Source organism: Gymnoscopelus braueri (genome assembly GCF_963280865.1).
Source record: "Gymnoscopelus braueri genome assembly, chromosome: 3".
Lineage (NCBI taxonomy): Eukaryota > Metazoa > Chordata > Actinopteri > Myctophiformes > Myctophidae > Gymnoscopelus > Gymnoscopelus braueri.
Genome location: NC_137612.1, coordinates 25,324,162 through 25,347,152, shown reverse-complemented (window position 1 = coordinate 25,347,152; position 22,991 = coordinate 25,324,162). Strand labels below are relative to the sequence as shown.

Here is a 22,991-nt window from a genome sequence, read left to right as displayed (position 1 = left end):
CTTCACACACATATGATTCCTGTCTGTGTCATCCGAACTCGACCCTGCTGCCTGCATCAGCTTCCCCACTCTGGTGACAGTGATGATAGAGGTTTGTGACTCTCCCGTGCTCTAGGGGTTACCTGCACGCCATACCGGCGGTCATTCAAGGCTGTTCCCTGTGGGTACAGTCTCAAGCCTAATGTCCCTGTTGATGGACGGAAGCCTTGCACCTGGCAACAAAAAAAAAAGATTCCAGAAACTACATTGTACAGTCATGACTCATCTTATGTCCCCGGTGACTTTTGCACATTATATTAGTGGTCACTGAATGCTCTTCTCGTCTTGAAGCCTTATCTCATCGTTCATGATGGACAAAACTTGTATCGCCAGAGAAGGAGATTCTCTAGAGCTGGAATTAATGAGGGACTGTTATTTCCTCAGAGATGGTCATGCATATATATTTTTCAATTATACGTACAGTGGGTTTTTCATAGGTTTCTAATGAAAGCAGGGAAAGGCAAGGGACTCAGGGAGCCTGGAGGATCTGTGCCTTCATCAGTGTGTACCAGTGAGCCAGTGGCCATACACATCTGGCTTACCCCACTGGTGCCGACTGAGGTCAACACATTGAAAGAATTGAACTAATTAATGCTGCGCATACAATTGAAAGAAGTATTTTGTGTATTTCCTGATTGGTTCCAGTGTGTCTTGGAGGACATCCCCAATAAATAGTAATCAACTGTTATCTGTCAAAAGCTGTCAGTCTACTCTGTACCAATCTTTTTGTTTTGTTTGCCTGGCAATTAGTTTTTCCGCTTTCCCTTTCTCCCAATTTAGTCTTCATGCCAATTCCTCATGTATTCTAGTCCTTTGTCATCACACCACTAATAGTTGGTCCTATAGGCATGGCACAGACAATTACAAACACCTCTTCTTTTCACCTGACAGTGAGGAGTTTCAGTGGGAAGACGAAACGCAAGCTGTTTTACAGTATGCTATTCCTCCTTGTTGTTCAACACCCCACTGAATAGGCACCATGACCAACCTGTATGAAGGAAAGTCTCCCCATCTGACTTCCCTCCTGTGAACATGGCCAATTGTGTTCATATGGACGCCCGGCCAAGCCGGAGGCACTGTGGGGGATTCAAACCTCTACTCTCCAAAGTTGCTTTGTTAATTTGCTCAACTGACTATAATTTTCCATGGACAAATCAATGTCTGACTGTCCTTCACGTATCTCCAGGGCCGTTCATTCGTTCAACTTTATACTTGGCATGTTTACAGCTGAAGATCAGTGTTGGGTGATGTGAGTCGATCAGATGAGCGGTTCTCCAGAACCAGCCGCTCTGAGCGGGCATGTGTTCCGAACGGGCATGTGTTCCGAATGGCACAGGGGTGAAAAAAAAAGATGCGCTGACTGATGCTTCTTCTGAGAGTCGCTTAACCAAATCTCTCTCTCGCTCTCTCTCTCGCTATCTCTCTCTCTCTCTCTCTCTCTCCATTGTGATTAGAATATTAATACTGACTTTCATATAGCAAGTACAATATGTAAGCAATAAAATATTTTAAGTTAGTTTCCGTTGAAGAAAAGCAATATGTAGTGCAAGAGAACTTAATTAAATATCCAAGGCACACTGTTCTATTGAAAATTTTAAAAGCCTTTATTTTTAATAGATCTCAATAGATCAATGTGACATTAAAACATATGCACACATTATTAAACACATAACATATAGACCATATTATTACAAAGTACATGTGAAAATAGAAGAAAGAAAAATTCCAGAAATATAGCAGCTACAGTAAAAAATAGCACATCTAAAAGCATCTAGAGACGAGTTCAGCTATTGGGATATCTAAGAATTCCATGTCATTTGTGCATATTTCAGGCCGGATGGCAAGTTGAAAGCGTTCGCTTCGCGCGTCTTACTTGTCTTTCAGACCTGAAGAGGTGTGTGTGTGTGTGTGTGTGTGTGTGTGTGTGTGTGTGTGTGTGTGTGTGTGTGTGTGTGTGTGTGTGTGTGTGTGTGTGTGTGTGTGTGTGTGTGTGTGTGTGTGTGTGTGTGTGTGTGTGTGTGTGTGTGTGTATATATGTACATATATATATCCATCTTCTCTGTTTCACTCTATATCGCATGAGATACTTTCATTGGCCCAAGCATTCAATGCTGCAGAATGCTTCGCTGTAGCTTCACGAAATAGCTCAGATTCCTTTCGTTGAAGGTTTCTCGTTCAGCCAGGACACGGGCAACAGCTGCCTGCACCTTTGGCTCTTGTCATTATATTTCTTTTACTGTGTACTCTGGCTCATTCTGTAGAGCACAGTATTTCCAGGCACAAACCTTACGAGCTTTGTGCTTGTACGTGCGGCATACAAATGACTGCAGGTCTTTCTTGAACATTTGGGCGCCTGAGACTGTCTTCTGCTTGGACTTCAAATTTCTATTTAGTTTTGTTTAAGTTTCACACAGAAACTTAGTTTTGCTCATTGTCCTGGAGGAAAGAGACTTTAACACCTACAGTATAGTACAGTAGGTTGCCAACATCCTGCAACAAATATGGCTGTTAAAGAGTGTGTGTGGCTTTCAGATTTGAAACAAAACATCTAATTACTTTTCTTTGTGTCGATCGACGATCTGAATGAAGTTTATTAAGTGGTTGGGAAAGGTTGCAGAAGGAGGAGCATATTATAGGCTAATACTGGAGAATTTTTATTTGAAATCTTTATACAGGTTAGCATTTTGATTTTGATTGAAATTTTTATTAGGCAAAAGAATGTAAAACAACACAGTTACATTTATAATACTTTTGTCTAAAAGGTCCGACCAAAAAAGTCCTTGCGGTCTTTGATTGGTGTGCCTGTTCTACATTAATCAAATTAAGATAGAGTTATTGGCCTTGTGAGTTTGTATTACATACATTGTCATCGTCACTTTTCAGGAAATAGAAGATGGTTCAATATTTATAAAACCTACAAGCAGAATTAGCCACTTTCAACCTACTGTCCTTATTTTGGGCATGTTATTAAAGTTGAAAATGTTGTAAAACTTTCCAAAAATGTGATGTGTTTTTTCCTACAAGATCACAATGTGTTGCATCGTGACACATTGTTAGCTTGTAGATTAGTTATTTCTGCTACTTTGCCATTTGACAAAGTATACAATAGGGCATTAATTTATGAGAAAACATAAAAAGATAGATATGGCGAAAGTTTCTGCTCAACAATGACAATATTATATCAAGTTCTAGGTATGGCTATATGTTTCAATGCATGAAGATCTTTTGCAGACTGGTGGTTTCCCGACCATACTAAATCATTTCATTCACATGGACTATGATCACACAGCCAAATCTGATCTGTTATAGTGCAAACCAGTAACACATCTTGTTTTCTGTAAACTTGCCATATTGCTACATTATGTTATTTCTATTATATTCTTTCCAAATCTCCTCTTCTTCTGTCGTATGTCCTCAGACCTTCACCTCCTTTGCAGCAAGTCAGTCCAGTGTGTCATTGTCTAGGTCAATTAAGCCACGATCACCATTCGGTGCCCGGTATTTGGGGCAGCTGGTCATAACGTGTTCCACATTCTGTAATGGATCCCCACATTCGCAGTGGGCACTGTCTGAGAGACCCCACTTTTGCATTGCTGCACCAAAACGTCCCACACCTGTCCTCAGGCGATTGAGGGTTGTCCACTCCTTACGGGGGAGGTGCTGGCTAGGAACATCCGTGGGGTTCTCGGTGTATTGGTGAAGCCTGGATGGTTCTGCTGCCTTCCACTGGTCCCTCCATCTTGCCTTCACCCAGGAAGCCTTGGAGGTGTCAGCTGGTGTTGTGCGGAGCAGTTCCTGGGCCTGTGTGGCAAAGGGGCGCCGTGCGCTGTGGTATCTTCGTGACGACCTCGTGGAGGAGGTGGAATTCACTGATCTGTGCCTTCTGAGCGAGGGCCAGTGAGGCTGCTTCTCGTCTGACCTCTGCTGGAGCGATTCCAGCGAGGACAGGCAGTTGGTTTGTTGGAGTGGCTCGTAGACATTCAGAGACAGTCCGTAGGGTGGTGCTGAGGGCAGCATCCAGCTTTTTGACATTAGGGCTACGGCTCCAGACCGGGGCACAGTACTCAGCGGCGGGGAACACCAGAGCCTCGGTGGAGATGTGCATTGTCTTTGTGGTGGCTCGACGCTGTATCAATGCGGCACGCGCAGTGGTCTTTCCCTCGACACTGTCCAGGTGTTGTTTAAATGACTGTTCTGTCAGGCTTCACCCCAAGATATGTCGGCGAGGACTGGGACTGTAGCCGGGCATCGTCAACCATGATGTTAATTTCGCAGGTTGCTTCCTTGTTGTAGAGGTGGGACATTGTTGATACGGTCTTCTCAACACTGAGCTTGAGGCACCAGTTAGTTCTTCAGGTATGAAGACAGAATGTTCATGTCCTCAGAGAGGCCCTCTTCTACTGCTTCCCAGGATGACATGCTGAGCAAAATTGCCAGGTCGCTTGCGTAGTTGTACTTCCTTGATGTTGTTGCGGGTAGGTCGTGGATGTAGATGTTGAATAGCATCGAAAGCCAGCCTGTTCTTTGGGCAGCTGGGGGTCGATCATTGGGGTTAGGTGTGCCAGGATGAGGCGTTCAAGGAGCTTGAAAGGTACGCACAAAGGTACGTGGTTGTTAAGCCATTTCGCGAAATCTCCAGTTACCAGGATAATCTACATGGCAAACTCGACGGCTTGATTCCTGTTTTTATTTACAAATGACAACTCTAATATGAACATTGTAAGCTGTTTTGTGGAAGACTGTCAGAAAACATGTTGACTTTGACCAAGAACTACAGTATGAGAAGAAAGTCACAGCAATGCCATTGACTGCATTAATTTAGCTTTGGAAATTATGTGCATTTGTAAGTATAATGCATATGTAATATGGGGAAATAATAGACACACTCAATTTGTATACTCTCCCAAAGAAAGAGAGGCTCCCAAATATATTTATTCTGTAGTATACTGACAAACAGAAGCCATTAGTCACTAGTCAGGCTAGCGAGAGAATCACTATAGGGGGTGCAATAATCATGTACAATTACCATGTTTTAAACTAGTTTTTATTGGCTGCTGGCAGTGGATCGGGCCCTAATGTGCTACTGTACGTGTTTTAATTGTTCATAATTATGATATCAAGGTCCCAGAGTGCCCAGAAAGTTTCTGTGCTTATAAAAGCTCAAGATAATTCTGCTGCATTCTTTCAAAGGAAATCCTCATTAAAGGTCTGGAGTCTATATGCTATAAGTCCAAAGAAGCTGTTCATTTTTCTGTGAAAAGAAAAATATCCACTTGGTGAACATATATTGAATTTACAGCAGCAGCAGGCCATCAGGATGTTTGAGAAGCCAGGCAAAGGATCCTTCATGGTGTCCCAAAAGGTTTAATTGCCCCTATATTACTCACTTAGCATTTCATTTGGCAGAAAATTGTTTAAATAAGATACATTGCATATTTACATAGTCTGTACCCCTCTTTGCCTTAGGCACTGGAATGTAAATGTTTTCATTGGGGACCCACATTAAATGCATAGATGCTAAATAGAGAGTGTAATGCGGTAAAAACGTAATGCTAATTGTTAATGTGTCGACAATTCCTTTTCCATAGAGCCTATTCTCCCCTGAACTGCACATCGCTGTTACTCTTCTGTTAAGTTCCCATGTCCAAATCAACCATGCATGTATTACATGTGGTGACTACCTGAACGATTGCTTTAAAATTCCATGGCAAGACAAAGGCAGACAGAGCACCAAACTTTCACGCAAGTCACAAAGTTCCAAGTACAAAATTACATGCAAAAATCAAACTTTTTATGTACCGAAGATGACAAACATGAAAGAACATCTGTTGACTACATTAGAACATTTGTATCTCCTCCTGTCTTTTGTTCACAGTAGAAGATTCCACAAAACACCACATTTATTTTCTGTTCTCGTGAGATATCTTCTTCCACACAGCCCTTAACTCACAGAGGATGATAACGCTTAAATGTGTCTCAAACCTTATACATCAGCTGTGTTTGTTTACACTTCTAAGAGCAGAAAAGAGGAGCAGGAGAGCATAGAAACTCAGCCATCCATTTTTCTCATGGAGTCTGTTGCACTGACATCGAAGCAAAGGTTGACCAAGGCTATAAATCATACAGCACAATAGCAGGGATATTTTGGGGCGGTCCATCATTGGCTTGTGTTTTGTTTTCTCATTGCCATCTTGGCAAATTGCTGTTATTAATGGGAGAAAGCATAGTTTGCAGCCCTCATTAGATGTTGTTCCAACAGCACCTCTGATGGATTAAGACAAGCCGGAGGCCTTGTCTGCCTCTTCAGCTACTTAATATGAGCCAATTAACTGCCATGCACTCTGCAGCCTCTCCACTTGGACTTATGTGTTCTTCTTACCATGATACCACCAAGTATCCTGCTTCATTCTGCAACGCCTTTCATTGCCAAGACACATACACGGACAATAAATTACTCATAAATTAGACTGATAAATGGCAACAAATAAAACACTCTTGAACGTCTTGAATCCTCAGTGAAACAGAATGCCAACTTCAACTTCAAGTGTATTGTCACATCACAATTTAAAGGTGTAAAATAAGGGGTGAAATTATTTTCACTTCCACAACTTGCAGCTCAAAGGATAATCATAAGAAACAAAATAACAATATCAAAAATACAGTATACATAAGGTGTATACTTAAAAAGTAAAACATCATGGCAGAGTACCTAACAAACAATGGTCACTGAAGTATGGCCATTTAAAGTGTTAAACACTGCTATAACACTTCTGCCGAGCAGTGATGCACTTGCAGCACCCAGGTCCACTGTCATACCTGTACAGCCAGTTTGGGAGGTAGGGGCACAGGTAGGGGCACTTCCGGGTTGCACCATTAAACTCCACACCCCTCAGAGAGTGTTTGGGTGAAGTTTCAAGGCAATCTGACAAATAGAGGAAGTTGTCAATTTTTATAAAATTGGAAGTCGGTGGGACCACCCACCAAGTTTGGAGCCTGTAGCATGTTGGGAACTAGAGTTATGGCTGTTCAAACCCCAGCCAATTGGAAAGCAGATGGGGTGGGGTTTCAGCAATTACAGCCCGTCCGTAAGACCATCTACCAATTTTGAAGCCTTTAGCATACTGGGAACTGGAGTTATGGCTGTTTAAAGCCCAGCCAATAGGAACACAGAACACAGAACATAGCAAAAGCAATCACAGCCCGTATCACAGCCCTTTTTGGCCGTCTAAAGGTGACTCTCCACCAAACAGACTACTTCAGACCATAGATATAGAAACCTAGATACCTCATTGGCCTCTGCAGTTCGTTGGAGCGACCTGTTTCGTATGGTGGCCGCCATACGCGCTGTGATTGGCCAGTGCCCGTTCCCCCCGGAAATGGGGGGAACGGGCACTGGCCAATCACAGCACGTCTTTTCCAGGACTTGTCAGAATCTAGTTGTCCCGCCCCCACCTGCCTCTGATTGGCCTACTGAACGCCCCTTCTGTGACGCACGCGGACATTTCCAGCTGCCCCCAAGGAAGCGGAAGCGCGCCCACCATACAGACGCTTCAGAGCCAGAGGAGGCGTCTACCTTTATATGTCTATGCTTCAGACTACAACAGACTGCAACAGACTGTTGGCAAAAGTTGGCATTTAGTTCAGCACAAACTGTCGGGCGACTTTGGGCTTGTTTTCCTGTTAAGTCGCTTGTAAATAATCATAGTTGCTGGTTGCTTTTGTTTGGGCTTGTTTCTGAAGTGTAGTTGCTTTCAAGATTCTTGCAGTGGTGCGCCGGCCGGCCACCCATTAGCCAATTTTTATATATATATAGGATTTATCTCCAATTTTATAATGGAAGTCAACAGCTAGGGCTGTTATCGCACAGCTGTTTGAACACCATGCCCAAATTCGGTACATAGATAAGTCATAGACTAGATGTTATAGATGACTGATGTCACAGTCTGGTCACATGAAGTCTGAGATCCACATTGGAGCCAAGTCCCGCATCCACATTGGAGCCACGCCGTTTCTATGTGGATCCCGTGATCCATATAATTCCCTATTTTACTTTTTTGTCATTGGTCACCTCAGGAATGAATTATCTCCAAGTAAAAGCATGTCATCATTTTAGTTTGAAAATTATCAGTGACCGTCTCCTGGAATATGTGCCGGTATATCTGCAGTGTAATATCAGTCACGCAGAACTTCTGATTCATGCCGATGAAGGGTGTGGGAAACATAGTTGTGAGCACAATATAAATGTGTCCGGTCGGCATCCTTCCAATGCAAGACTTAGGCCTGCCCTATATCATATGAAAGATCAATATTGTGCTGTGCTAGCATTAAAACAGAATGGAAGCCTCCTTGTTTAAGCTCAGCTAAACCTGGAATGCTCTAGCTTCCAGACACATCTTGTTGCTGGATATACAGTATAGTATATACATCATTCCCAACACTAAACGATATACACATATGCACAGTACTTCATGTAATTTTTTATAGCATTTAAGGAAAGATGTCTCACTGTTTTTTTGGGCGGTGAAACCGCCCCTATATGTGAGGTTTGGATTTTGCACCCCCCCAACCCTGCGCTGTGATTGGCCACCAGTGTACCCCCCTAACCCTGCACCGTGATTGGCCAATCACAGTCTATTCAGGACTGTGATTGGCTAGTGAAACATGACACATGTGCATAGCACTATAAATAGGACTATGCACTTAAAAAAAACACATTTATGGTTTTTTTTTAAGTTAGGGGTGTTGGTCCACAATATTACTTTTCTTTAAGTGAACTTCCATCACTGTGATGACCACTGTGACCACACCGCCCACTTCACACTGGGTGTGATTTTTTATTAATGGATAACATTTTGTGCTTTCTTGAGTATAGAAATGTGTCTGTAGTGTTGGGATGGATACATCCACTGAGCCCCGACACGGTATATCTGGAACCATGAACACTCCTGGTTTAGCTGGGCTTAAATTCAACAGGGAGGCTTACATTGTGTTTTAATGCTAGCACAGCATAATATCGATCCTTCATGTGATGCCGACCAGACACATTTATATTGTGCTCACAGCCAAGTTGTGTGTGTGTGTGTGTGTATATATATATATATATATATATATATATATATATATATATATATATATATATATATATATATATATATATATATATATATATATACACATCAATAGCTACTATAAGCTATTCTCCAGCCTCGCTGGGCCGATCAGCATAAAACTTTGCGTACACTCCCAGTAGGCCGAGCACATTTTTTAAATCGGCCTCATGGTGGCACTATAACAGGCAGATTCACGTTTTCGCGTATTACTCTTGAACCGTAGGTTGTACTGTCTTTATTTCTTATTATTTATTAATACATTTTCTCCACATATTTGTCCGGGATCATCTCTTGGTTAGATGAAAGTATTTCCTACCACTTTGTTTGACAGAGAAGCATTTGTGTGTGTTAGCCTGGGCTTTAAGAAACGTCAAGCAGCACAAGAAATAGTTGGAATACTTTCGATAATCGGCAACAGAAGCATACGGAACATGTACATTTATTAACTTGTTTGGACGGCATTTGTTGGATATTGAATTGCGTTGGAATTATATGTGTGATAGAAAGTGCTGCTTGCCACTGCAGTGGTTTTTCATAGGAATTATATGAAATGTGAACTTGCCTGGCATGAGTGCATAACCCATGTAAATTACTCTTTTGAAAATCCCTCATCCCTCCCCACATGCTCAGCAGCACGTCCCTGTCATTGGTTATGCTACATTTTCCTCCGTGCTAAATTGCCAATGAATTTAAATTACATTACAATTACTATCAACAACCACCCCAGAAAACTAGCTTCTTACAGTAGCTTACAGTATACTAGGCTTGCTTTATAATTGACTGGATAATGAACCATGATTATATTAACTATAAGAAAATATAATTCTGATTAATGTAGATAATACAGTATATACTGTAGCTTCTCCAGGCATGTATTTAGGGCATTTTAATCTATACAAGGCACATTACAGCAAGTGAGATGCATCCGTGTTTTGATTATTTGAATAGCAAATTAGCAATGTTAGTGTTTTCATTAGTGTATGTTGTCTGTACATCTTTTTGTGGCTCATTTTCCACATATAGATGAGTGTTAGTGTAGCCCCTTAAATTAAACCTATACTACTTATGTCATTTAGCAGAGGCTCAGCTCACCTTTTAGCTTGGTGAGTGCCAACATATCCCACTGAGCCAGCTGACATTTCAGCGATGGAATGTTGATTTCCCTGGAACATGGAAATATTGCAACCACCCTTCTGGAGAACTTGCGGGGAGACATTCATGAGCCTGGGCTGCTCCTCATGTGGGTTCGTACTAAGTGGCTGGGATTTTCTCTAAGAGCATCAGCTCTATTAATGACATGCAACCTCCGGCAAGGTTTATCCACTGAAATTTACTCTAGAGAGAAGATCTCTTCAGTCTTCTGACAGAATTAAGGTCCCCCAATAAGCATACTGTAGGTGCACTGACACGAGAGGTACTCGCATTGATCAGTGTCTGCCAATGCAGAGACCCATTGCTATAGGGAGTGCCGCTGAAATTTCAGCATTGAAGTGTGTCTATTTCTCCACCATTATGTCCAGAGACAGTTCACTTTACTGTGAGAAAACTTTTCTTTTAGAGTGTGGGGAGTGAATGACAGGACAGTATCCAGTGTTATTGTTCTGTCATATTCCCTGATGTGCTAGCGTTACCGTGCATATAACGGATGACATTATGGTCTTGGTTCTCTGGTTCCTGGCTTTGAGAGATACTAGTGTTTATACAAAATAAATAAATGTATTCAAATATCTTCGCCATTTACCTTTCAAGTTGTCCTGAGTCTTGTCAAAATCTCGTAGTTCTGTTCATTCATGCAGTAGTGTGGTGCAGAATTTTAAAGTCCTAATCTAAAATGGGATTCTGTCGACCTTACTAATGGAAAATAGAATCTTTACAGCACTTATTTTCAATTAAGTCAAAAACAGACAGTTTAAAAGACCAGACTTTTTGCAGTTTCATAATTCAACACACTGAGCCCAATTAATGAATTTCATACAACATGAACCAAACATACCCCACTGAAGGTTTAAAAGGCTGTCCTATTTAAGGACAGGTTTAGTCCCCCCTCCCCCCCATGCCCCGGGAACTGAAACGCTATGGAGGTGGTTCAATGAGCACACATTTGTAATGTAAACTGGAGCATTTAGAGTTTCTTGATCCACCTCTCGATTTGATCTTTTTATAGTTTTTCTCCATCGCGTTAACTGGTGGGGTTGTCTGTCTGTGAGAATGATCTCCCCGGCGTCCCCACAAGATAACGTTACATTGTGATCTAAATTTAGATCTCTCGCTCAGCCTCTCGTACTAACAAAAACAGCCAAAATGACTCCTTTAAGCCACCCGCTCATATTGAACATAATTCCTACGGTAAGTAAAATCGTTTACGAACAGAGCTAAATCAGTTTGTGTGCCTCAGCTGTTGTCTTGTCGTGGCTTGTTCTGAGTCGCTGTTGGAGGCGGAGCTGTGTGTGTGTGTGTGTGTGTGTGTGTGTGTGTGTGTGTGTGTGTGTGTGTGTGTGTGTGTGTGTGTGTGTGTGTGTGTGTGTGTGTGTGTGTGTGTGTGTGTGTGTGTGTGTGTGTGTGTGTGTGTGTGTGTGTGTGTGTTTGGTGGCGACGACCTCACCTTTTTTACCTTTACTTTTTTTTTTTTTTTTACAGTTTCTTGATTTAAAAAAGAAATGACATATTTTTGGTTGCCACAGCGCGACCCCAACGGCACCTTCCCGCGACCCCACTTTGGGTCGCGACCCATAGTTTGAGAATCGCTGGTTTAGTCTGATTGAACTCCAGTTGTGACAATCCTTTCCATACATTCACATTCTCAAGTTTATTTAAAAGAAGCTGGTTAATTTGGGCTCCACCAGGCAGTAAGTTCTGTCTAAAGGTGACCTTAGTCACCTCAGTTGAAATTTCCACATCATAGCATAAACGTGTCAAAATAATGTGTCATAAGTATGATCATGCATGCAGTTTGACAGGTTCAAAGATGTCCGTCTATGACACAATACACATCGTGACTCGTGTAGGCTACGACAGACTTCTGGCAGTGTCCAAAACTTTGGGCTATACATGTTCGTCATGCAGTATGGCTGGTGCTATGATGATTGTTATCGTAAGACTGTTATATTACATGTAAAAACATGCAAAACGCAAATTTGTGAAGCCTTCCTCATTTTTTATGGACCAAAATGGAAAAAGCCCCTGGGGCTTTTCATGTTATCCTTTTTAGCATTACCATTGACTGTACTACCTGTACTGTTAACAAACCTGTTAATACAGTATTCAATCAATAATCAATCAATACAAAATGCAGGGAAGTACATTTCTGGTGTTAACAGAAATTACTACTTTTACCAGATATATATATATATTTTTTTTATATAATTATATATATTTTTTACCACTTTCATCTGTTAAATCTGTTAATCTATGTGGAGATGATTTCATGAAAATTGGGGTTATTATAATTTTCCTTTGGAGAATTTCGTTTTCTTGTTTTGTATTCTCAAGGTAAAACTTTCTCCGCATATGTCGTTAGACATAAGTCATAGTTTTGCAGCACAATGTGACAAGTAGATTCACACACAACTCACACAGTCTGATGAGGTGGACAACCATGATTTTACCTTTTTTTTCCTCATTGCGAAGTGTAGCATGTAATGATTGTATGGCCAAAATAGTGCAGTGTGCAAGGCTGCAAGCACTTTAATAAGACAAGACTCCTACTGTATCTCTTTGAATAAGAAGCCGTCTACAGTCATATATCTATCCATCAACATCCTACCTGTTTTAAGCTGATTGGTGTGCTTATATTCATGCAGCTTGCTGTTTATAGAAATTGTGTATAGGAAATTGCATTGCCTATGTCCAGATTTTAGTATCACAACAGATAATAGATAAATCTGTCTGGGCTAGGATTTATCAAGCTTGCTTAGGGATTGATTGATGTTGGTGTACGATCAGGCCATGTTGATGCTGTGAACATCCATCCGCAAGAAGATAGCAACAGAGGAGATTTGACAGGATACCGTAGTGTCCTCGCATATTATCATTATTATATATTTTTAATGTTGATAATAATGATTTTAATTCACCGCGGCAAAGTCCGTATTCCCACCACACTCACACTGATATGTCCGTCACTGATATATCATAAATATTGTATTAATGATGTTATATATTATATTATTATATATTATTACATATAATAATAGATTATTATATCATAATGTTATATAATGCATTACTCTACATAAGACATATTTAACATATACATTATATCTACAATATAAATATACATACTATTATGACATATGAATACATACATATTTAAATATATTTTTTAAATATATATAATGTACACATGAGCCATAAATGAGCCAGTCTTTACAACGGCTCTTTGAAAGGGGTTTGCGATGTTTCGCGGGGGTCCCAAGGGGTCCGCAATGTTTCGTGGGGGTCCCAAGACTCCCAGGGGGTCCGCGGACCCCCAGTGGGTCCCCCATGTTTAAAAAAAAAGATATATATATATCTTTTTTTTCTTTCTTTTTTTAACTTTTCTTTTTTTTGTATCCCACGATTTTGTTACCCCAAAATAAGCAAGCCCTCACTAGAGCCCTGTGTGCGGCTAGGGGGCATGGCGCCCGTAGGGCGCCCGGACCTCTAGTACTATACAATTGTAGAATTGAAGAAAACAGAAGAAAAAGTAATTTTGAGCAAACATATCAGCACTCAAATGTGTCTAAGAGTGCTCTTGAGTGTGTGTAGATTCTGTTCTTACCCAAGAACAAATCACAGCTAAGAAAACATTGGTGGCGTATGCCAAAATCTTCTTGAAAACTCTGTAATTAACAACGGATTACAATAATATAACATTCCCTATAATCAGTAACATGTTACATGTTACTTACATTGTAAGTGATACATACAGTATGTCTATCATATATGGTTTTATTGAAAGGCAATCAAAGGCTACATCGAGCTTAGAAAGCAAACATCGGGTAATGTCCAGGCGCCTCAGTGCGGACACTCATTAGACGACTAGGACACTCATTTATGACATTGTGCGTTTGTTCAACACTCAACTCTTAGCAACAAAGTTTATTTTCATACAATAGGCCTATAGATTACATTTCAATAATACAATAAAGAATACATCACATGGATGCACCTGGGATGTATCATCAGTGTTGTAGCCTGGGGTTATAGGGTGTTTCGGGTCTCGCAACATACACCCTCGCCCAGGTGACCCAACCGGGGTTGATCAAGCCCCAACTTACATCCCAGGTAGCTACCCACGGTCAGTCCTATAGGGAAAGACCAGGCCACTCAGTCCGCTTCTCCGGAACTACTCTGTCTGAACACAGGGAGGCTCTGGCACGTGGAGGGACTAGGCTCTGTCGGTGGCCTCCTGGCCGGGCTCCTCCTTCGTCTCACCAGGTCCATGACCTGAGCGCTGTACCAAATCCGCTGCACCAGATCCGCTGCACCGCCCGATCCAAACATTTCCTCTGGCGTGATGGTTCCTTGGGCCGATACCACTAGATTGGGCCGTCTAATGGTATTAGCTCCACTTGCGGTTCGCTGGAATGGCCCTCCTAAAGGCCTCACCGTAGGTTTGTTGGGCTTCTTCCTCACGGAAGACACAGCCTGGGGCGCTAACCCATACTGCTCCCGGTATGCCGTCTACATTCCGGCTGTCACCCGTCTCTCCGGTGGTCAAGTAAATAGAAAAACAACATTTCTGGGTCCAATTAGTCTATTTTTGTAATAGAGAGGAATGGTCACATATTCCCACCTATAAACATATTGTTGACCAATGCTGACAGCTGGTCAGCAGGTGCTTTCATGAATAGACAATATTTTGGACCAATCAAATAAATACATATATGCAGTAGACCACATTTCCCAACCCCATCTAAACAAATAAATGTTTCAACCTGGCATCCCTAGTTTGGGCAAGTAAATAAAAATAAACATTTACAGAGTGATACTAGTGATAACACGTGTTATAGAGACTATTTTTGTGTCGATATAAATGCAGGTATGCCTTGAGATTTTGACTTTGGTGTGCTTTGGACACAGACAGTTTGAAAACCACTGGTCTAGTTCAATTCAAGACATTACACCAAAATAGGACAGAAATACTGTGTATGAATACAAATATTGTAATCGCCTTTGAAGGGGAAATCAAATTGTTCTATTTTGAGGAGGATGTGGTAAAACATCAGACACACTTCCCAGTGCGTTCTGTATGTCAGTCACATGCCTATATAGTTGATCAACTATTCAGTCATATTATATGAGGGAATATAGTTGGGACAAATGCGTATTTGGTGTATAGGCCAGTAGCAGTGCTGTCGAGCCTATAATGCTGGAGGAGGAGGTGGTGGGGGCAAGATGTCCACTTCAATGCTGTATGCAGGCCATTCTGTTGTAGATATGGTCTCCTCCCTCTAATCAGTTATTGTACTTTGATACAAATGTGAACAATAGACATAGCCTCCTACCTTTATTAACGTGATAACCCTTGTTATTCCCCACTTAATTAGTATTCACGATAGAAACTGCACATACACCACAGTTCTGCTACTGCTTTTACAATTGAAAAGCCTAATCAGCATTTATTTACCCAGACATGGGATGCATAGAAAGTGTTACCCAACACCGTAACACTTGCTATCTATGCATACCATGGCTATAATGCATTATAAACATACTCATAATGTATTATAATATGCTTATAACATCCTCCTATAATTTGACTAACCTCTGTAGTCACGTCTGTAGTCGTCTCATGGTGAAGCTGCCCGGTTCTCCTCAGTGGCTGGAGCAATTGCTCTGATTTTGCACACAGCCATTGACCATTACCATCTGAACTTAACTGCGAAGCCCGTTTTTCAATTTAATAAAATCTCATGTGTCAAACAATGGGAGATAACGTTGCCAGGTTTCGCGCGAGAAACAAGCAGCAAGGTCTATGAAAACAAAGCCAAACGAAACGAGCCCTACAAGCAACAAGGTCTATGAAAAGAAGGCCAAACGAAGCGCCTTCACACATATACCTTGCCTCTTGGAAAACAGCCGATCTACAAGCTCACAACGCATCCCCACACCCACCTGCACTTTCACAACCAACGCCAAAAACCACCAATATAGCCCCTAAACCGCTTACAATAGGCCAACATGGCAACACCAACGTCTGTCACGCTCTGCCAGTGAGCTAGCCCATATGAGCTAGCCTGCTTCCACACCATAGACCCCGCCCACTCTCTGACTGAATTCTTACGGATCTGTGTGTGTGTGTGTGTGTGTGTGTGTGTGTGTGTGTGTGTGTGTGTGTGTGTGTGTGTGTGTGTGTGTGTGTGTGTGTGTGTGTGTGTGTGTGTGTGTGTGTGTGTGTGTGTGTGTGTGTGTGCCACGGGACCCGGGGGGTTCCGGGGGGGGTTGCCCGTGGGGAGGGGTGACCAGGGGAGATGGGGGGGGGGAAACCGCGCGACAGGACGTGCAATAACCCCAAGTTTGCAACTACTTTCGCCTGCGCCCTTCACCGGGTATGGTCTAGTTGTGTATAATTATAGTTATAAGAACTCATAAATATTCATAATGCTTTATAACAATGATCATAACACATTATAAAGCATTCTATAATGCTGCTGTGTAGGACAGCACTACGTAGGCTACGAAAAGCCTTTCGGCCTTTCTAAATTAATTTGTTACGTGCGGTTTCCCGAGGCTAGTTAGGTAGACACGTAACGCCGTGCTCTTTGAGAACCTACGACGGTGGTGTTTCCCGAAGAAAGTTAGATAGCACGTAACGCACAACCAGCTGCTACTAATGAGGGTAGAGCGTAGGTTTGGCCGGGTCCCAGCTGTGTAGGAGGCTCTTACGCAGCTGGCGTAGGCTACTACGCACAACCTGAAATTGCTTTAGGACAACCCGGCTCTTACAGTACGTGCCTGCTAAGGTACTGCGCAGCCTGTGTGGAGAGAGGCTCTTACGTGCGGTGTTTGGGAAACGGCACGTAGACCCTTCGTAAGGGCCGCCCGTAAGTCCCTACTCAGCATCTCTTTGGGAAACGCGGCCAATGAGTGTTCATATGGCTGTTGTTACGACCTGACTCAAGGTTGCAACAAAAGGGAGACACAGGCACAGTTAAAAGTGTATAAAAGGTCTTTATTTAAAGATAAACTAACTATACAACAAACATAACACGTCAGTAAATATGAATGAGCATCAGTGTGAAGGCAGTGTATGGGTGCGAGTGTATATGTGCAGTGTGAATGTTGTAAGGTGTAAACCAAGGTATGTTAACAAACAAACTGGGGAGAGAGGAGAAGAGAGAATCTGACAGAAAGAGGACTGCTTTTAAAGCCCTCAGAGCAATAGGCTCAGGTGCTCCAGATCAGAGCTGATGGCCTCCCAGCTCCACCTACCAGGCATTCAACAGACTAGCACTGGTAGACAGAGTGGGAGGGCGTCACACTGTGTATGGAAGACATGCAATAATATCCTGCTGTATTGTAACCTTATCAATCACTAGAAAAACAATCCAACGTTCATCTAGAGTACTGCTGATGATTGTAGAGTGGGCAATTAGACTGGAGCGTCAGATAAATTATAAGTTGTAGTTGTAACTACTACAAACTATTCACATCCAACACAAAGGTTTTTGCTAGGCAAAAATACACCCTTTGCCATGCACTTATTGCCATGCATATAGGCTCACATGTACACCTTTTGTCATTCATATGTATTGATGTTATAACATATGAAATGTAATGTTTTCATATTGGTCAAGGTGCGCTGTCACAATGTTTCCACATTACATCAGCATGTTTTTATAGTGTGTGTGTCCGCGTGTTTCGCGCACTGCGCATGCATGTACGCTCCCCCGCTTCTAAAAGTAGCACTACAACACTGAACACACCCACTCTCACATTGGATATGTTATCCAATTAATTCTTGTTTTAAGACGGACCCGGGCGACCCGGACCTGTGAGGTTCGTTCCGAGATTCGATTTGTTTCTAGATATTGCATGCAGACCCAACCTATTATTTTATAGCCTACATAATTAAATCTAGCAGCTATAGCAGCCTACAATAAGAGACAATAATATTATTAAAATGGAATCCATGATCGCACACGTGCACTTTGTTTCCATAATAGTAATAGTTTGATGCACTATGCGCTCTCCTCTCTCCAAGTCACTGAACTTAAGCAGGAGCAGCTCAACTTCCCCCGTATATTGCCCTGCTGTAATCTGATCACAGGTCAGTCTAGTCATCGCAGCACTTCACAGCCAGAGAGAGCCCCGAGGGCATCTGCTCCTTTCAAACATTACAGCCAGCATAGAAAGATCAACGATCAAATTTTTGTGTTAGCTTGTCTGGCACTTAGTTGATCGCAACTGCACTTAGCCAGTAGCTAAACAGAACGGTCATTGAGGTGTGAGAGGCGAGCTCCAGCAGAATACACAACGATTGCCATTGCCAACACAATGGGAACGGCTAGACCAGTGGTCGGCCGAGATCGCCAGGTCAATCACTACATAGTGCGGGGACAGTCTGACCATTCTGTCCCCCCCCCCCCCTCCGGTACCTACTGTATGCCTGGGGCTGGGTTACAGTCATTTACATACTATTTAACAAATTGTAGGTTCTCTGTATTAATCAGTGATATCTCCCCTTCCTCCCTTTTTAACCTGTGGAATGCCTCAAGGTAATATTTTAGGTACAATCCTTTTTTCCTTATTGTCTCCGCCAGGCCGAAAGGGATGGCGAGAGAGTATGTTTTACCCCGTGTGTGTGTGTGTGTGTGTGTGTGTGTGTGTGTGTGTGTGTGTGTGTGTGTGTGTGTGTGTGTGTGTGTGTGTGTGTGTGTGTGTGTGTGTGTGTGTGTGTGTGTGTGTGTGTGTGTGTGTGTGTGTGTGTGTGTGTGTGTGTGTGTGTGTGTGTGTGTGTGTGTGTGTGTCCTGTCCGTCCGTTAGCAGCTAATCTCCGGCACCGTTGGCCCGGTCGCTGCGAAACTGTGCATTCAATTCAATTCAAAGGGCTTTATTGGCATGAGAAAACATACGTTTACATTGCCAAAGCATAATACAACAATACAGCAATACAATCAAAACAAAAAATATGTACATTTGAAAGTCAGAATCTTCAATAGATCAATTTCTATGTACCAAGATCACTGGGTGCAGGTATAGTGCCGGAATATACCCAATGATTAGTCTTTAGGGTGGTTGTGCACACACACTCCCTGGATGCCAATTCAGAACCAACATTTTTAACATGGGCCTGTTATAGCGGCACCAGGAGGCCGATTTGTGCAAAACCCATTTTTTGACATTACTCCTACAGATTTTATCCAAACGTCAGGCAAATTGGTACACAGTATCTCTATAGTCATGTGATCAACACAGATCTGTCCGATTTCCCAGATTCCAACCTGATTGGCTAAGGTTGGCTTCCAAAGTTTGCAGGATTGGTCCGTTTTGAACAAAATGCCTCAAATTATGCACGTAGCTTGCAATTTCCTTGACATTTCACACGCACATTCCCACTAGGCCAAGGAAGAAATGCCACCCTTTTCACATTGGCCTGTTATAGCGCCACCAGGAGGCCACAATAACGTACCTGACCTGGCGGAGACCTGTGCTCCGAGGAGCACTTTTTCTAGTTCTATATGCTTCCCTCTGCAACATTTTACATAGTCACAATATCTTCGATTATATCTTGCGGTGAAGCCCAACAACCCACAAACTTGCCCTATTTGGTTAACTGTCTAGCTGATATAGTATTAAAATTGTATGTCAAAAACATTTCCTTCTGTTGAACTCTGACAAAACTTAAATTCAAACAAGAAACATGCAAAGCTCCAAATTGTACAGAACAGTGCTGCTAGACTTTTAACTAAAACCAGAAGAAGAGAACATATTACTCATTTTTGAACTTCCTTAGCAGGTTGTCTGTCTGTTTGCAATCCAATGGCTCGCATTGCACTACAGTGGCATCATGTCATTCTGATCTTGAATGCAAATGTAAATGAATACGCAGGCCAGTTCCTGGTTCCTATACTGTTCTTGCGGTTGGGATCCGTTTGTGACAGGCTGCATCATATTCAGGTTGCTATGAGGACATGGCGATCACGATTCGGCTTGGTAAAAAATGTAACACATAGAACTCTGCCTCAGTGAAAAAGGATGAGATGACTGAACACAAATGAATTCTTCACATTTTGTTTTCTTTCTTGGAACTGATCAAATATTATGAGTGCAAATATTCAGACAGACATTCTAATAGGCGACAAAGTCAATTATCTGTGAAATAGCTAGGCTATAGGTATTGGCATGGCTTTGCAGACTTGAGTCTTGTTCTGGATACTAATCCTAAGACACACTTGTCCGTGTTTACAAATAGGCCTACTGATAGACATTCTCCACCATATGTTTTGTATCAAATAACTTGATAGGTATTTCTTCAGACGATTCCTCAGTGGAATAGTCCCATTCTCAATGCCATTCAAATTCCTAAGCTGTTTCTACAAAGTGTATCGACTGGGGAGGTTTATTCAAGGCCAAACAAGCTTCAGATCAAATTAGTGGTTAAAGGTAAAGCTTGAATGCAATTTAAGGCGTTGCCTGGTGGCTCAGTAATTGCACAGACCATATGCTCATAGTGAGCACGAGGTCCCTGGTGGGAATCTGACCCATCTTGGGGTCTCTCCTCTTTCTCTGCCCTTGGTTTCCTGTCTCTTTACACAGACCCATCTGGCAATTATAATAACAACAACAACAACAACAACAACAACAACAACTTCTTCATGCATTATGTACAGGGAAATGTTTATTTGTTACGAAATGTGATATTTACAATGAAATGTGTTGTCTAGGTCAAAGAAGAAATCTCACTGGAAAACTCCTGGCCTGAATCCCCAAAACAGTTAAATTAAGAAAAACTAGTCCATACCCGTGGGGGGATATGAGCACATGATCTGGCAACCCCGGAGCCAGCGAACACAAAAACGCTAATAAACAGCTGACATTTGGTGAAATCGAAAAACGGGCTTCGCTATTCCGTGCACATGGTAATGGTGAATGGCTGTGTGCAAATTCAGATCAATTATTGCTCCAGCCACTGAGGAGAACCGGGCAGAACAGTTTTGGTCTCACCACGCACTACACCACGCACTACAAACAGACAGAGGTTTCTCAAATTATAGGAGGATAAGAAATTTGTCTAAGCTTTAATCCTGTCGGGCAGTGTCAGCCACTGGTATCTTCCCCGTGTCATTAACTCTTTGACTGCGGACGACGCGATAACGCGTCAAGTGCTACTTTGTCCAGTTGGCCGTCGACGCGCTCGACGCGCTGGACGCGCGTTCATTGTTTAATCTCTGATTGCGCTATGCTGCTTAATATTCAATGTTATTCTCAAGTTCCACTTACTTCACGGACATCTGCATCCGGTTTCATGGCCTGGATTCCGTTTCCGGTTTTTGATTTTTTTTCCCAGTCATTTTCGTCCAAAATAGGTAAATAAACGGGTTTTCACACGGTATAACGGACAAACGGACAGCTTCTCTTCTATAATCTATGGTCTGGGTGACGATCAGTCATCGCCGTCGTGCATCACAACGTAATTTTCGCTGATCAAAACAATCTGGGTGACGTCACATCCGTTTTCATGTTTTTCCTTGTCTAATCTATGAAGAAGGGTGAGAGAGACCCAACGACATGATCACGCTGTCATGTGCTGCTCTCTGCTGGCGGATTTGTGCTGGGTCTTTATATTATGTGTCCTTAAATTATTTTCATGAGAAAAATTCAAAATAAAAAAATAAAAAAACACGAAAATTGCTGGCACTGGGGGAGTACTTTATGAAAATACTCTGGCAGTCAAAGAGTTAAGATGGGATAAAACTGACCAAAAGTTTGGATAAAACTGACACCAAAAATGTTGAAATTGAAGAATGGGGGCACATTGTTAATAAAACTCCTCGCTTTGTCTTTTTCAGGATATTTGACAGTAACCATTGACCCTCTGCCTCCTGTGGTTGTGGGAGAGACCGTTACCCTCAAGTGTAACTTTAAAACTGATGGACGGCTTCGAGAGATTGTTTGGTACAGGGTGAGTTTGCCTCTTTTATACAACCATTGCTGTTATCGTTGTTGTCGGGCAGAAACCTTGTATAGATCTTCTCCATATTTCAACTAAATGAATGCCTTACTTCGTCATACTACAGCTCACAATGTGTTGCGATGTGATGCGTTGAGACCTTGTAGATCTGGAATTGTTTGTGTGTCTGTGGGTTTTATAAATATTTAACTACATTGGATCCATCGCCTGAAAAGTAATGGTTTTGCAACGTTATGCTGTCAATAAAATTGTGGCATTCATTTCAATTCATGCTTTAACTGTACTATAACAGAGGTCAATGGCAATAGTCATATTATGTGTTTTACTGTTTCGATGGGAGAGCAGGCGTACTGTGTCAGATTCACATCATTAGAAAACAAGCCATCGTGTTGGACAGCTGTAGGGGAAGCTGCACTGGCTGTCGCTCGGGAAGCCGATTTCTCAATTGGCTGGTCATTGCCATCACGTCTTAATAGTTCACAGCTGGCCACTCTTTGGTTATTACAGTCCCAGTGGGTGTATTACACTGCACAAATGCTGCTGGATAATTAACCCTTTAAAGCCGGGAACGCATCTGTGTAACCACTTAAACCATTATTTTATACTTTGGCTATTCAAAAATAGCAGATATACAAGCTCATAGCGTGACACCGAGTGCCGCGCTATGAACTTGTAGATCTGCTATTTTGGGAAAATCGTGAAAATGTGTCCAAATCGTTGAATAT

At 42.1% G+C, this 22,991-nt stretch overlaps 1 protein-coding gene across 1 annotated transcript in view; it reads left to right on the top strand.

Annotated features, from left to right (window-relative positions):
- The window catches only part of igsf21a (immunoglobin superfamily, member 21a), a 281,998-nt gene that overhangs the window by 102,716 nt on the left and 156,291 nt on the right, over positions 1 to 22,991 (top strand). The window contains exon 2 of the mRNA XM_080424116.1: positions 22,145 to 22,257. Coding sequence (XP_080280242.1) covers positions 22,145 to 22,257 — 113 coding nt within the window. The remainder of the gene's footprint in view (positions 1 to 22,144; positions 22,258 to 22,991) is intronic.